The sequence below is a fragment of the Dreissena polymorpha genome, chromosome 9 (assembly GCF_020536995.1).
Source record: "Dreissena polymorpha isolate Duluth1 chromosome 9, UMN_Dpol_1.0, whole genome shotgun sequence".
NCBI classification, from domain to species: Eukaryota; Metazoa; Mollusca; class Bivalvia; order Myida; family Dreissenidae; genus Dreissena; species Dreissena polymorpha.
In genome coordinates, this window is record NC_068363.1 from 106,843,191 (window position 1) to 106,860,636 (window position 17,446).

At 35.0% G+C, this 17,446-nt stretch overlaps 1 protein-coding gene across 1 annotated transcript in view; it reads right to left on the minus strand.

Moving 5' to 3' along the window:
- LOC127846348 (FMRFamide receptor-like) overlaps nt 1-5,131 on the minus strand; it is a gene marked incomplete at its 5' end in the record, with an annotated part of 10,570 nt that extends 5,439 nt beyond the window's left edge. Inside the window, one exon of the mRNA XM_052377518.1 lies at nt 5,110-5,131. Within this exon, the coding sequence (XP_052233478.1) occupies nt 5,110-5,131 (22 nt within the window). The remainder of the gene's footprint in view (nt 1-5,109) is intronic.
- Between the last annotated feature and the right edge of the window lie 12,315 nt (nt 5,132-17,446).

Below are 17,446 nucleotides of genomic sequence, written 5' to 3' on the forward strand. Positions count from 1 at the left end.
ATTACAATATGACGAAACAGTGCATTGTTACAACCCGTTTTGTAATAAAAACCCGAATTGTAATAATTATTACAAAGTTGGTTGCGATGCATTATTACATTTCGGGTCGACAGTAACAACCCGTTTTGTAATAAAAACGCGAAATGTAATAAATTTTATCATGTCCATTAAGTCAGAGATACAGACTTTTTTAGAAGTTATTTTCATGTTTAAATTAGTTTTAGAGTAGGAATTGATTGTTCCCCCGACCTTTGTTCTTATAGACTACATCAGCAAATCATGAATGTAATAATTTATTACAAAGTGGGTTGCGATGCATTATTACATTTCGGGTCGACAGTAACAACCCGTTTTATAATAAAAACGCGTCCCAGGTAATTATTTGAGAAATGGGGTTTTCACCCATTGATTTTGAAAAATAGGGGGATTTCATTCTTGAAATAGGGTGAAATGAGTTATAAAAGTGCATACCTTAAAGTAATTGCTGCTTAACTTCTGTTGAAGCTACACACATGTATTGATTCAATTAAACTGTAAACTATCATAATTAACTTAAATAAACTGATGTTTCATAACATCTTTGATCCTTGAAACTGTCCATGATATACACTTTAAATTAAAAAAAAACAAACAACTAATGTTAACTGATATCTTTGTAACTGTCAACTGATATTTTGGCGCAACAATCGCGGACGACTTTCTTCCTCTCTTAGACATTTTTATTTTTCGCATCGTAATAGAAACTGAAAGTACAGATGCTTTACAAATATATGCACAATGAGCGACGAATTAAGTCAGATTGAAAACGCATGTATGTCGTCGTAAATAATTTGGCCAGTCGCTATATTTAAATATGAAAATATTTTCACAGATCGTTTGAATACCTTTTACTGTCATCCCGATGTGTAATAATGCATCGCAACCCACCAAGTAATAATTTATTACATTTATGTTTGTTTGATGAAATGTATAAGAACGAAGGTCGGGTGAATAGTCAATTCCTACTCAAAATTGTTTTTAAACATGAAACAATATTCCAACAAATCTATATCTCGGACTTTATCGGACATCGGATAATTTATAACATTTCGGGGTTTAATTACATAACGGGTTGTTACTGTCAACCCGAAATGTAATAAGGCATCGCAACCCAATTTGCAATACATAATTGCATTCATGATTTTGTTATGGAGTCTACAAGAACGAAGGTCGGGTGAATTGTCAATTCCTAATCAAAATTGTTTTTAAACTTGAAAATAAATTCAAAACATATCAACATCTCGGACTTTATACGACATGGGCAAATGTATAACATTTTGGGGTTTTATTACAAAACGGGTTGTTACTGTCAACTCGAAATTTAATAATGCATCGCAACCCACTTTGTAATAAATTAATACATTCGTGATTTGTTGATGAAGTCTATAAGAACAAAGGTCGGGGGAATTGTTAATACCTTCTCTAAAACTTATGTTCATTTGAAAATAACTTAAAAAATGAATGTATCTCGGACTTTGTCTGACTTAATTACATTTATTACAATTCGGGTTGTTATTACAAAACGGGTTGTTACTGTCGACCCGAAATGTAATAATGCATCGCAACCCACTTTGTAATAAATTATTACATTCATGATTTGTTGATGTAGTCTATAAGAACAAAGGTTGGAGGAACAATCAATATCTACTCTAAAACTAATTTAAACATGAAAATAACTTCTAAAAAAGTATGTATCTCTGATTTAATGGACATGATAAAATTTATTACATTTCGGGTTTTTATTACAAAACGGGTTGTTACTGTCGACCCGTAATGTAATAATGCATCGCAACCCACTTTATATAGAGTATTACATTCATGATTTGTTGATGTAGTCTATAAGAACAAAGGTCGGGGAACAATCAATACCTACTCTAAAACTAATTTAAACATGAAAATAACTTCTTAAAACATCTGTATCTCTGATTTAATGGACACGATAAAATTAGTTACATTTCGGGTTTTTATTACAAAACGGGTTGTTACTGTCGACCCGAAATGTAATAATGCATCGCAACCCACTTTGTAATAAATTATTACATTCATGAGTTGTTGATGTAGTCGATAGGAACAAAGGTCGGGGGAAAAATCAATTCCTACTCTAAAACTAATTTAAACATGAAAATAACTTCTAAAAAAGTCTGTATCTCTGATTTGATTGACATGATACAATTTATTTCATTTCGGGTTTTTATTACAAAACGGGTTGTTACTGTCGACCCAAAATGTAATAATGCATCGCAACCCACTTTGTAATAAATTATTACATTCATGATTTGTTGATGTAGTCTATAAGAACAAAGGTCGGGGGAACAATCAATTCCTACTCTTAAACTAATTTAAACATGAAAAAAACTTCTAAAAAAGTCTCTTTCTCTGATTTAATGGACATGATAAAATTTATTACATTTCGGGTTTTTATTACAAAACGGGTTGTTACTGTCGACCCGAAATGTAATAATGCATCGCAACCCACTTTGTAATAAATTATTACATTCATGATTTGTTGATGTAGTCTATAAGAACAAAGGTTGGGGGAACAGTCAATACCTACTCTAATACTAATTTAAACTTGAAAATAACTTCTAAAAAAGTCTTTATCTCTGATTTAATGGACTTGATAAAATTTATTACATTTCGGGTTTTTATTACAAATCGGGCTGTTACTGTCAACCCGGAATGTAATAATGCATCGAAACCCACTTTGTAATAAATTATTACATTCATGATTTGTTGATGTAGTCTATAAGAACAAAGGTCGGGGGAACAGTCAATACCTACTCTACAACTAATTTAAACATGAAAATAACTTCTAAAAAATTCTGTATCTCTGATTTAATGGACATGATAAAATTTATTACATTTCGGGTTTTTATTACAAAACGGGTTGTAACTGTCGACCCGAAATGTAATAATCCATCGCAACCCACTTTGTAATAAATTGTCACATTCATCATTTATTGATGTAGTCTATAAGAACAAAGGTCGGGGGAACAATCAATACCTACTCTAAAACTAATTTAAAAATGAAAATAACCTCTAAAAACGTCTGAATCTCTGATTTGATGGACATTATAAAATTAATTACATTTCGGGTTTTTATTACAAAACGGGTTGTTACTGTCGACCCGAAATGTAAAAATGCATCGCAACCCACTTTGTAATAAACTATTACATTCATGATTTTTTGATGAAGTCTATAAGAACAAAGGTCGGGGGAACAATCGATTCCTACTCTAAAACTAATTTAAACATAAAAATAACTTCTAAAAAAGTCTGTATCTCTGATTTAATGGACATGATAAAATTTATTACATTTCGGGTTTTTATTACAAAACGGGTTGTTACTGTCGACCCGAAATGTACTAATGCATCGCAACCCACTTTCTAATAAATTATTACATTCATGATTTGTTGATGTAGTCTATAAGAACAAAGGTCGGGGGAACAGTCAATACCTACTCTAAAACTATTTTAAACATGAAAATAACTTCTAAAAATGTCTGTATCCCTATTTAATGGACATGATAAAATTTATTACATTTCGGGTTTTTATTACAAAACGGGTTGTTACTGTCGGCCCGAAATGTAATAATGCATCGCAACCCACTTTGTAATAAAGTATTTCATTCATGATTTGTTGATGTAGTCTATAAGAACAAAGGTCGGGGGAACAATCAATACCTACTCTAAAACTAATTTAAACATGAAAATAACTTCTCAAAACGTCTGTATCTCTGATTTAATAGACATGATAAATTTTTTTACATTTCGGGTGTTTATTACAAAACGGGTTGTTACTGTCGACCCGAAATGTAATAATGCATCGCAACCAACTTTGTAATAAATTCTTACATTCATGATTTGTTGATGTAGTCTATAAGAACAAAGGTCGGGGGAACAGTCAATACCTACTCTAAAACTAATTTAAACATGAAAATAACTTCTAATAAAAGTCTGTATCTCTGAGTTTATGGACATGATAAAATTAATTACATTTCGGGATTTTATTACAAAACGGGTTGTTACTGTCGACCCGAAATGTAATAATGCATCGCAACCAACTTTGTAATAATTATTACAATTCGGGTTTTTATTACAAAACGTGTTGTAACAGTGCATTACGTAATTTACTTAAATGTTTAAAAGTAATTTATTTAAAAGATTCTTAAAATTGTTATTTCAGACACACCCACATATAACATTCGTATTCACAAAAGTTCATTTCTCCAAATAATAGTGAAAATTCTTTTAATCGTATGTCTTGTAAGTAATTAGTAAATATAAGATGTGCAGTTGCAATATCAGATGCAATTATGTATTCCCTTCATAACTAACCATGTTAACCAGTTCATAACACTATCGTCCAATGTCTATCTTCTACCATTACTTATAAATTGTATAATGCATATATAATGTAGGCTATGAGCTTGTATAAGCTTTACTGCTGAATAAATGTTGTTGTTGTTGTTGTATTGTTTGAACTCGCCATATCACATGTCGTTGTAGATATTAAACGACATTTATTGAGATGTGTATCGCATTAGCCTTGTTTGCAGTCATGTGCTGATATGCGTGTGTTTCATTTACGTGATGGTGTCAACCGCACGAAATAAGGTCATAATGTGAGATTAAGTGTTCCTCAAGTAAATTATGTAATAGTATTTTAGACACATTTATATCAATATATAATAGTCAACAAACTACTTAACCTTACTTCCAAAATATTTTCCAAACATTTCGATGATATTATGTTAAAAGTAACTCTTTTCCGAGTATATCATCAGACCAGCATGCTGCAATATTCGTATATTTGAATTGACATTGTGTCTAAAAAGGGAACATATCATAGGTATGATTAGCATTCAACATCTATGTGTAATTAAAATTCATTACAATATTTTAACGAAATGCTTAAAGGTTTCTCGCGGTGCATTAAGGTATGTGATTTGCTTATAAATAAAAGCAATTTAACATAATTTATAATAATATAACTATATCATGTCATCATTAATTGTAGTCTCGAAGAAAAGTTACTCGTCATTATAATATGATACAACAAATAAAAACTTGAATACGGTTTTGTAATAACGGTCAATTATTGATCAAATCGAACAGATTTTTTTAGTTGATCAAATACAAAAGAACCTGCATCTACTTGATTTATGACGTGTATTTACTCAGCCAGTCCGCCACTGTGTCACCCTAGGATATTTGCTGTGTATGCAAACGGAGCTAGAAACATGACATATTTTCGGGTTTGTTCCAGCGATACAAAGTGATGCTATTTCTAGGTTGATATAGGCGATTGTATTTTTGGGGATTTAAAAACTACATATCATTTGGGGTTAATAATGCCTTGCTACTAAATGTATTGTTAAACAATAACATTATGGATAATATTATTTAGCTTCTATATGGATGGCTGAAGTATAACATTGGGGTTAACGAAGCCCTGCTACTATATGTATTGTTAAACAATAACGTTATGGATAAGATTATCTAGTTCCTTTATGGATAGCTGAACTATATTATTGGGGTTAACAATGCCTTGCTACTATATGTATTGTTAAACAAAATCATTATGTATAAGATTATCTAGCTTCTATTTGGATTGCTGAACTATATAATTAGGGTCAACATCTACTATATGGATTATTGAACTAAACGTTTAATATTACATTTGATACTTAAATAAAGGCCAATTTGTATACATGTGTGATGTATTTGTTATTCAATTAGACATGAAAATTGAATTCGTTATATATTTGTAACGTCGATTTGTTTGATATTTTAGAACATGATATATATTGATATGACAATCTTGGTTGTGTTTTTATATGTGGTGATTCAAACAAGAGAGTTGGCGATAAAAATGATTAATATTGTTTTTGGCAATTTTAATAGTTGTATTGATAGCCGCGCATATACGTCTGATTACATCCCTGACAGGGCCTCACTAGATACCACAGCCACTTTTTTCTTGTGTGCATTTTTGGTGCGGGATGCGGCGCTATATGATATGCCCGGAAAATGTTCTGACGGTTTAATAAGGGGGGTGGGGTTTTAAAAAAGACCCCCCCGCTAATTTTGCCGGGCTAATTTTGTTTTCAATATACAATGTCAAACACTAATTGTACTACGAGAGTTGTATCGCATAAGTCATTACGAAAAAATGGTATAAATAGGAGATGAATACGTTAGTAAGTCTAAGAACGTTTGTTTGCAAACATGTCTGTGTACAGTCGTTTTGCGAGGCTTAGAAAATCTGAACCACGAGCCTTCAGTCGCTATCAAAATATGGACCAGAGACTTCAAACCTTTGAAGACAGGCCATCCAAACGCAGCGTGTCAAAGGAAGACCTGGCTAGCCAAGGGTTCATCTACGACCCTTGTGTCATCTCCGACACGAGAGAGAATTTCTCCGACACTATTTTTAATTGCGTTAGATGCGTGTTTTGTAATGCGCACATTTCCATTTGGAACATGGACAAAGTAGATGTGAGAGTTAGGCATCGACAGCTGTGCCCCGCTTGTCCTTTTGTGTTCGATTGGAACATGAACAAAGAAGAAATAGTGAGACTCAGTCATCGACGGTTTGGTCGTGCTTGTCCTTTTGAATTTGAATTTCTTGACTATGAGTTATGCGATAGGTACTTGGAAAACGAGTTTGAAAAGCAATATGAAAGAGATAATTATGGAATTGTGGAAACAGAAAGCGATCAAGATGTTCATTCTAGCGATGATAACCAAAAATATTTAAATAAATCGGTTGATAGCCTTCAAACCGAAGATGACCAAAAGTATGACGAATACGATGATTATAGTGATTTGGATGAGCTGCTAATGGCGAAAATTGACAAGACTTGTACTCGTACCCGCTACAAATCTTATCAAAAACAAACTGAAAAGCAGCGTAAAAAGGCTGAAAACAGGCTGAAAAAGAAACGAAGAACAAAAATACGCAATGCAAAACGAGATCAAAAGCAAACATATTACCAGGACAGAATCGACGATGATAATTACATACCTCAAAAAGGTTCCAATGATCAAGATGTAAAGAAACATGATAGAAAAATGTGTTGGGTTTGCAGAACTAATGATGCTGGCGATATACTGGAAGAACAGGTTTTCGAATCTTACGAACAGTTTTATCAAAAGCAAAAATATTACCGGGGCGAAATCGACGATGATAATCACATATTTCAAAAGGGTTCCAATGATCAAGATGCAGAGATACATGATAGAAAAATGTGTTGGGTTTGCAGAAGCCGTGATATCGATGATATGATAGAAGATCAGTTTTTGCAATCTTACGAACAGTTTTTGGACGACCAATATAGAGAAGAAACCAATTTTTATTCGGACGAAATCAGTGGCATCGATGATGAAAAACAAAATCAGGTTGAACGTCTATGGGATGAAGAGACCGAGTATATTTATTTTTCTGACTATGAGGCATTCGTTCAATACATGGATGAATATGAGAGGCAACATCCATGTATTTGTATAGGAAGTTTAGGTGTATTTTCGATAACGCTACGACTCAAAACATTTGAATATAAGCAATCATAACATGGATATTGAAAATGAACAAAGAAGATGTAAGACTCAGGCATTGACAGTTATGGCATGTTTGTTCTTTTGTGTTCGATTGTGCATGTATGTGTTAATAAAAAAACCTAAAACGATTTTGCGTATTGTTTGTTTTTCGAGAAGTATCAAAAAATAAACACAAAAACACAAGCTATAATACAATACATTTTATTCAACAATCACGATGTGACACAATTTGATGGGTAAATTTTGTCATCGCATTGGCACTAAACATTTCAAAAACGTTCTCTGTTTCAAGTATCGCTTGGATAATATCTTCTGACTTCTCCGAACCGTGGAAATCTATTGCGCCACATATCCAGTTTCCACCGTGAGTATAATTATACATCAAATCGAATCTGCACCGGTTCGCTTTCGTAGCAAGAACTCTCAAAGTTTCTTTTGTCACATCTTTGATCAGAAACGACCAAATTGAAAAGGTTTTTCTTGAAGTACAAGAGTCCATTAGCGCATGTTGAATCTTGATTTTGCTTATGTTTGTTTTGCTGCAAACACATTCCACAATTTCATCAAATAGACACATTATCAACTTCGTTGGTTGTAGAGAAGCTTTGAGTCTTGCGTACGTTTCGAATTGATGTGCAAAATGTTCTCTTGTATTTATTTCTACATGCTGGAAATCTGTCCACAGACACATAGGAATGCTATTTGTGGTGTAATCCATGTGAATGACTGAAAGACAAATAACTTCAATTTGTTGTTTGAAAATACTTATATAGGAACTTTCCAAAATGACAATGCATCAAAAACTCGTCATGTATATGTTCGTGCATATAGTTGCCCTGTTTTGTCCCATAGTTTTACAAACAAATGCGTTAGGACGTCCTAAACCAAATTTTTATGAACCGTCTTGTTTCAAGCATGTACATAATACACCGATTGACGTTACGAATGGTTTATTTTATGTGTTGATAAACGTAACCTATGAGTATTTGTCATTATACGACGATGTCAAAGAAAATTTACAATTTTTCAACAAATGGATGCAAAACCCAGAGTTTAGTTTAGAAGGTCATGAGCAACAATGCAAATCCATAGGTCTATCTAGATGTCCGAACAAGAAAAAAGCGTTTTCAAAACCGGTATACAGTGTAGTTGATGGTTTTGTAGCGGGATCAATGTTTATCACTTACGACTTACCAAGTCTTTTAGTTAGATTGCAAATTGAGCCGAAAACGTACTCTATCAGTGAGTTTGTAGAATCTGTGTTTACTGAGATTTACACACACGCTTGGATACCTTTGTTTCCGTACAATTTTTCATTGACATATGATGGAAGTGAAATTTGTGCAAATGGGATGCACGGTCATGCCTTCATCAGATTTAATATTGAACTGTGTACAACGTTCGGAACATGGTGCGATGTGAATTTAGAAGGTGCTAGTCCCGAGAAACAGGATCATGCGTTAACACGAATCAAAAATGCGTTATTGAAGAGAAAAATGAATGATTTGTCAGTCGCCAAGTATATCAAAGAATATGATCTAGGTTTGGAAATAATCCCTTCTAAGTCCAAAGAATTGCGAGACACAATTACACAAATAGAGCAAGAAATGAGTGAGATCCGCTTAAAAATCGATGATAAGTTCGACTTTGACTATGATCAATCTGACGAGGATTACTCTGACGAGGATAACTTTGATGAGGATTACTCTGACGATAATTTGGATGAAAAGCAAAGCGCTGAAAATATTCCAATTATCGATTTTTCTAACTTTTTTTTCAAAAACACTAAAGTTCTATCAGTAACAAGCAAACCTATCGTTGAACCTATCGTAAGCCAAAATGTTCACGATATTCAAAATGCCAATACTTTAGTTAGCCAAAAATTTTACGATATTCAAACTTCTACCAACAAGCCAAAAAACAAGATAAGTCCGCCAGTTAAAAAAAATACTGTTGTTAACCAAACTTCTCACAAAATTCAAAATGCTCTTACCAAGCCAAAACTCACCGTTAGTCTGCCAGTTAAAAACGATAACATTGTTAACCAACAATTTCAAAATATGCAAGATGCTATCAACAAGCATAAAATGGGAATTAAGCACCACAAGCAGACCGTTGCAGAAGTATCTACGTATGGATTGCAAAATTGTTACTGCCTAACATGTAATCGTTCAACTACAATCGGTAAAGTACATAACAATCGTTGCTATTTCATCAACTTGGATTCATCATTCAAGATTTCCTCTAATACGCATTTTTCTCCGTTTCGTGAATACACACTCTTGATTATCAACGAACGTAATCATGCTTTACGTGCGATGCTAAGTCAAATAGTGAAACAAGTGAGTAACGAAGTTATTCTCGCGAAAAAGGCTTCATCATATCGACTTACTGTCTTCAGCACCAAAGATGGCACAACTGTTGATAAGATTTGTATGTCGTTATTCAGAAATACGTATCAAATTGAGAATTGTACCGAGAGCACGAATGCTGTGCTTATAGCGAGAAATGGTCATTTCATTCGCGTACCACAAATACAATTGGCTAATTTCACGTTTTGCGATATTGGTGCTGTGAAAGCGGAAAATGGCAAATGTTTTCGGATTGATGCAAATTGTTCGCACTCAAGTATAGCGAGTGTTTACGATTTGGATAATACGGTTGTTTCATATTTGGTTAGCATTACTCAGAACACGGCACACAATATGAGTGAGGCAAAGTTTCAAATAAAAAATATAGATGACAGTTCTGTCACAAGCGAACACTTCATTGTGTACAACAAAAGGACGAACAGTGAACAAAAATGCACGTATGTCGATATGCGATCAAAGACCATTTCAATCGAAAAATGCAAACACAGTCCCACGATTTGCGAGGTTTTGTTGGGTAAAAGTACATTGAATGACGAACCGGGACTAAGAAAATTAACGTTTTGGGAAACTGTCGCTGTTTGTGTTGGTGGATTCATTGTGCTTGTGATAGCTGCTATTTGCTTCATAATTGTACTACACAGCATAGCTCGGCATAACGATACTGTTGTAAACAGTTAACATATATCAAAGCGTTTGTATCCGCTATTGTCATAACTCACAATGACTTTGTATGACAACATGTATACCATTGAACGCGAGAGCATTGGTAACACTCAAGAATTTTCCATCCACGTTTTTAAATGCATCAGCGTTTTGATCAATGAACAAGAACTGCTCGAAAGCATTTTTGAAACCATACTAGACGATATTGGAGACGAAAACGTGTTCATATTCGACTTGACAATCGAGTTTTGTTTCACAAAAGTTAGTAAAACTCTACATATCAGTCAGCTAAATTCGCAAAACTGTTCGTGTTTTGACATTACTTGTGCTATGCAGGAACACGGAATCAATTTCACGGTACCAGCTGATCTTCACGTCTCAGTAACAAAAAGCGTATAAACACATTTTTATTCACAATCTCGAAATATCGAAATTTGTATGGATTACAAAGTTAAACCATGTAACGGTATGCGTTGCACTTTATGTTCTCAAATAAAGAGTGGAAATAGTTTTCAGTTCAATTGTGGTTTTGTATACATTGTTGAAGATGGAGAGAACTTGACTTGTAAATCAAAAGATGTTATATATGTTCTGAAGTGCAACACTTGCGGCGGTGAGTATATTGGCGAGACCGTTAATTTAAGAAAACGCATTCACACACACAACTCTCATATTCGAACAGAACAGCACTATTGTCGAGCTACTGATCATTTGATAGAATGTGGGAAACACTTGTGCGATGTAAAAGAACGTTACACTGTATTCGTTTTGGAGACAGAGCGAGACAAGCATGTGCGTAAAGCAAAAGAGGCGTACTACATTCGTTTATTCCAGCCAATGATGAACAAGTAAGGCGTGCATTATTTTTCAAGCGTATATATATAGCTGCAGTTAACAAAATAAGCACACTCGCAATCACTTTCTACGATGGCACAAGCAATGTTGACCTCGAGCTATGCTATAAAAACGAACAACCGAGAACGAATACAGCAGTTTGCGAACACTGTACTCAATCACGGCGTGAAAAGGAATTTGGTTTCTGAAGTCGAGTCAGGTGTCTTCTTGTCGCCTAACGATTATTTGAAGATAAAAGAACTTTCAGAAAAACTAAAACAGATTGATGCCAAACTAGCGCAGTACAAAAGCCTCAAAGTAAGAACGCAGAATCTGATAAAGGGCATCAAGAAAACAAAAAACCTGCAGGACGATGTTGTGAAGACTGTGAGCTCTAACGTTTTCGATCGAATTCCAATTGATGTGATTAACAAAATACTCGGTTCTGGGGAAGACGAAAACATGTTTGCGCTAATAGAGCGAATAAAATCTTCCAATGTTGAGGAAAAACGCAAATATGCCGATATCGACATCTCCGATACAGAAATCTCAGATACGCTAAACGATGATGAAAAGGAAATTATGAACGGTCTGGCTGTTAAAAGAATGCGCAAATCTGGTGAAACGAAAGCTGCAAAGAAACCGAAAAAGGAAAAGACTATACTCAGTGATCTAGAATTGAGCGATGATGACGAATGACTACGTTGTTGCAATATTGTATGATTATGTTGACTTGTGTGTGTTACATTTTTTGTATATGTTGTAAATAAATTGTATCAATGAACTGTAAACATTTGTTGCCTTATCAATGGATATCGACGAGGTTTTGATTGTTGACGAAGACGAACAGTTAGCACAAAACACCTACTTGCTTTCACCCATGTACTCTAGACATCACCACGAATGCTCGCTATGCATTTTTCAATACATAACAGAATATGAAGAACCAATACGAATATTCGAAAGCAAGCTAGTAGAAATGAACTCAAAACTCGGGTGTGGAATTCAAACGTGTGTCACAATGGTTCTCAATGAGTTCAAAGACGATGAACGCATGTCGTTGTTCAAAAAATTGACAACTAGCGAAATTACAAGCCATTTTGATTCAGTATTTGGCGATCCTATTTGTGGATACAACCGACTTAAAGCTTACAATTTTTTCTCATTGTTTGACGAAAGTACAGTTAACAATTCCACATACATCAAGTTTATTTACGATACATACAAACATTCGAGAAACACTTCACTCTGTCCTTATTCGCTTTTAGGAGTTTATGTTTTTCTTGTTATGATTAACACTATAGGATGTGATTCCCAGCTCAAGAAAAAACATGACTTTTTGTGGATGTTCAACTGTCTATACAATCACAAATTACGGTTTGGAAAACTGCGATAAAAATCTATTTAAGGTTAGTTTTTCTATAGAAACACTCAAACCACACACAACCATGTTAACCATGTCAACCATAAACGTTAAAAATATTAAACGGGTCACTGACACCGAAGCCACTAATCGCTTGTTCACTAAACTGAAGTACGATATTGGTATTGAAATCTCTTCAAAGCTCATTCAGTCGCTTAAACAAAGCAAAGACAGGGTTGTATTTTATGTGGGCAAAGAACAAAAATCATACCCAGCAGCAATTGTGAAAATGTTCACTAACGTTAAGACAAATCATGTCAAGATTCAGCCGAAGTACAGTGTTCAAGAATTGATGAACGTGTTTGAAATTCTCATGAACCTGTCTGAGTACCAATGTAACGGTCTCACGCTAGATTACTCGGATTGGCAGTCAATCTCTAGTCTGGTAAACATGATCGAACTCGCTGAGCACCTAGGCATGACAGAAGTGGTGATGTTTCTTAAACGCATTCCACAACTTCTTACATTTCACAACAAAACCGCGTATGATAACGAATTGCTAAGACGAGAAAACGAGTCTAAGGAAAACCAAAAACCAATGTCTGTCAACGAACCTAGCGAAAACGATGAAAAGCGGTCGAGAACTAGAAAGAGAAGCTTTACAAAAGTGTTCAGTCGTAGTTTGAGCCGAAAGCGCAGAGAAGAAAATGTTATGAACTAAATGCCGTATTTTGTTTGTTGTATGTTGAAAATAAAGAGCAAAAACAGTAAACACGCGTGTTTGTTTTCTTCACGCAGCAAGATAAAACCCAAAACGTCAATATACTTGCATCTTCTCTACCAAACTAACAACCAAAACATAAAATGCATTTCAACATTTTATTTGACGATACTATTCAAACAAATACACACACAAGCATGCACTAAAAGTCATAACACTAATCAGTCCAATGAATCCGCTTCCAATCAAATATTTCAGATCTACAAACAGCGCATTTGTTCCCATATATGCATGTGCCAGCAACAGTGTACGCAGAAAAGGTGCATGCATGGTGTTACGGCAAAGGTTTTCTCTTCATTGCAGCAAATTATACAAGTACGCGAGTCTTTCACTGCTTGTTCTTTTTCCAGGTGAAGTTGAGCCATACGTTTTTTGCAGTCTTTGCAATCACAGCAACTAATTGCTTGAAAGCGTTCACGAAGTTCTTTCATAACCTGTATGCATTCTTTTCGTATTTTTCTAACAGAAAACCACCATCGTAAGTCTTGAATACAGATCATCGCAAGCATTGTAACACCGATCATGGCTTCTTGTTGTTGTCAAGTTTAGTCTTTTTGCGATCCCAAAAATCGGGGTTTCGTTCTTCGATGATGAATCGAATAAGCAAAATGCCAAGAAATAGAGTCGCGAACATCAACAAATGAAATGAAGCTTACTTTTTATGCTGCGCTTTTATATGCAAATTTTGTAACGATCTATTTCACAAACCGTTTCACTTTGTCTGTAAACGTTGCCACATTGGTCACATTTTAGAACATGGAGAACGTTCAATGCATATGCTTCAATGCTCGTTCGAAAACACCAGAGCAGAAACGTATACAGAAAAGAAAATGGAAAATCAAATCTCAATCTGCTGCGAATAAGTTGTGGGACATCATATCAAAGCATATGAGCATAATATCCACAGAGGAGCCTAGGGTGAAATTGTTTCGCATGTCAAAATCTGAAACATTTGAACCATATGCATTTTTTTCTCCTGACTATGAACCTCAACCCGAGTTCGATTATCAGATCAAAATCACATGCTTTGGACTAACAGTTCATTTGAATGTGTATGTAAGATTGGGTGAAGATGACGACGAGGACGACTTGATGCTTGTTATGGACAGACCAGACGATACAAAACTATATTTCAACATTTTTGACCGCGATGGCGTGGTTGAGAAGAAACACAGTTTTCTAAAAACCAATGGTTCTGATATGTGCAAAGAAATCATCGATATGATTGGTCTCAAAGACATTATCGATGAGTGTGAATTATTCGAAAATTTGGCTTCAAACATATCGTTATCTGTAGAAAGTGAAGTTGAATGTGAAAGCGATAATGAATAAAACAACCAAAAACGTATTTTTCTGTTTTCTACTTTTTATTCAACACACATGCTTACAATACTGTACAAATGCATTCCATTCACCAGCTTGTTTTGCAACCCAGTCATTTAGTCTATACTTTCGAAAAACGTCTTGAATCTTGACCAGGTGGTAGAAGCCTTCAAGGTTGTATTTCGATAGTTCATTCACGACGGCCACAAACAAAACAAATGCAGTCACAAACACATCCCAGCTCAAACCACTGTTCAGCTTTTGTTCAAGCAATTCGGCGAAATAGTCTTCATCAAAACAAGCTATGGTCAGTTCATCTTTTGTAAGAACATGCATCGTAACAGTGCTATTTACAAGCAAAATCACACATTCGACGATGTCACAAAGAGTGTCATTTGAGTCCTCAAACTGCTTGCATTCCAAGTAATTTGCTACCATCGCAGCCACAAACTCACAGCTGAACATTTTTTTACGTTATGACAACTACTGACTTTGCGTGAATGGTTTTATACTCGAGTTAGGCGCTTGTTATTTGAACTGTTGTAGTAGTTTGTAAACGTCTAGATTGAAATCCTTGCAACACATACGCAATAACTATAACTATAACCAAAGAAACAACCACAAATGTTAGTGCAATAAATAAGACCCAAAAGCTGTTTATTTTGGAATCATCGTCATTCGGTGAATCCAGTCCCATACCAGGAATTCTAATCTGACACAGAGTTCGTTTTGTTGTACAATCTTCATACGAAATAGATTTTTCATTCACGTCGATATACAAGCACGTATTGTTCTCATCATATGACACTCGCGAATAGACTATCGCGTAATCGTTTAATTCGAGCGTTTCGTTCAGACTGTCAATTTTGAACATCAAATTTTGAGATATTGCATTCACCTTCGGGTCGTGCGTTCTGTTAATCAGATAGTCAAAAGCGTTTTGAAACTCTTCTTCTGTTTGCAGCACTGCTGGTAAGCACTGGCCATCTTCATTCACCACGAAACAAGTTTTAGGTGATGTGATCGACGCTGCTGCGTTTTCGTCAAATGAACATGTCTTGTACGCACGCGGATTGAAAGGTGACACAGTCACAAACTCTCCTCGATCCGCTTTTAACAGCGCTACGTTAGCCGTTTCGCATGAAATGCCCAAATATTTTCGTTTGAACAAATGAACGCATTGAGCAGGCCTATCTTTGTTGTTGAACAGCGCTATCTTGATAGAACCTTGAATGTTGTTCAAAATAAATTCGTTGCTTACTTGAGTGAAAACCGTTTTTAGATGAATGTTTTTTTGTCCAAAAATGACCACATCGTATGCATTATAGTCGGTACTGTTTACAGTTTTACGTACATTGACGTGCGTTGAAAACTGGTTTCCAACTTTGAACTGTTGCTCAATACTGATAAAGTAGCAAGATCCATCATATATTTTACCAATACTTTTAGTCGGATCACACACATTGCAATAACAGTTTTGTAAACCGTAAGAAGAAACGCTTTGAACTGTTGTGTCTGCGCGGACAACAATGAAAAAACACAAAATGATAAACGCCCGCATGCTTGGCTCAGAACATCAAGAATGACAAGATCCGTTTGTTTAAGTGTGTTTTATATTTATTTTAGTTCTTATGATCTTTTTATTACGTACGACATAAATCCTATTATTCCAAAAACGATTGCAAACACGACTAGAATGCAAAACACAACGTCGACAGATCCTTTTTCGCCATGTTCGTTAGCCTTTGTGGTTGTTGAGCCATTGGTGGTGATATTACCACTCGTTATGTTATCGATTTCACTGTAGTTCTGTTGTGTGCTAGTTTTGTTTGCAACTCTCGATGTGGTTGTTGAAGAAACACTTTGAACTGTTGTGTCTGCGCGGACAACAATGAAAAAACACAAAATGATAAACGACCGCATGGTTGGCTTAGAACATCAAGAATGACAAGATCCGTTTGTATAAGTGTGTTTTATATTTATTTTAGTTCCTGTGTTTTTTTTATAACGTTATACACAAATCCTATTAGTCCAAGAACGATTGCAAACACGGCTAGAATGCAAAACACAACTTCGATTATAACAAGGACAGATCCTGTTTCGCTATTTTCGTTAGCCTTTGTGGTTATTGAGCCATTATTTGTGATATTACCACTCGTTATGTTATGGATTTCACTGTAGTTTTGTTGTGTGCTAGTTTCGTTTGCAACTATCGATGTGCCAAGATCGCTATTTTCTTCAACCTTTGAGGTTGTTGAACCATCGCTAAGGGCATTGACAACTGATGTGTTATGTTTTTTACTTAATGTTTTAGTGGTATTTTCGTGTGCAACTCTCAGTGTTGCTTGCGTGCTTTTTTTGTTAACCTTTGTGGTTGTCGAACCATTGTTGGGGATATAAGCAAGCGTTGTGTTTTCCATTTCGCTGTTTGTGTGTGTGTCAATTTCGTTTGAAACTGTCGATGTAACGAAATCATTATCGCTACTGCGTTTTTCGATGTCTGCAACA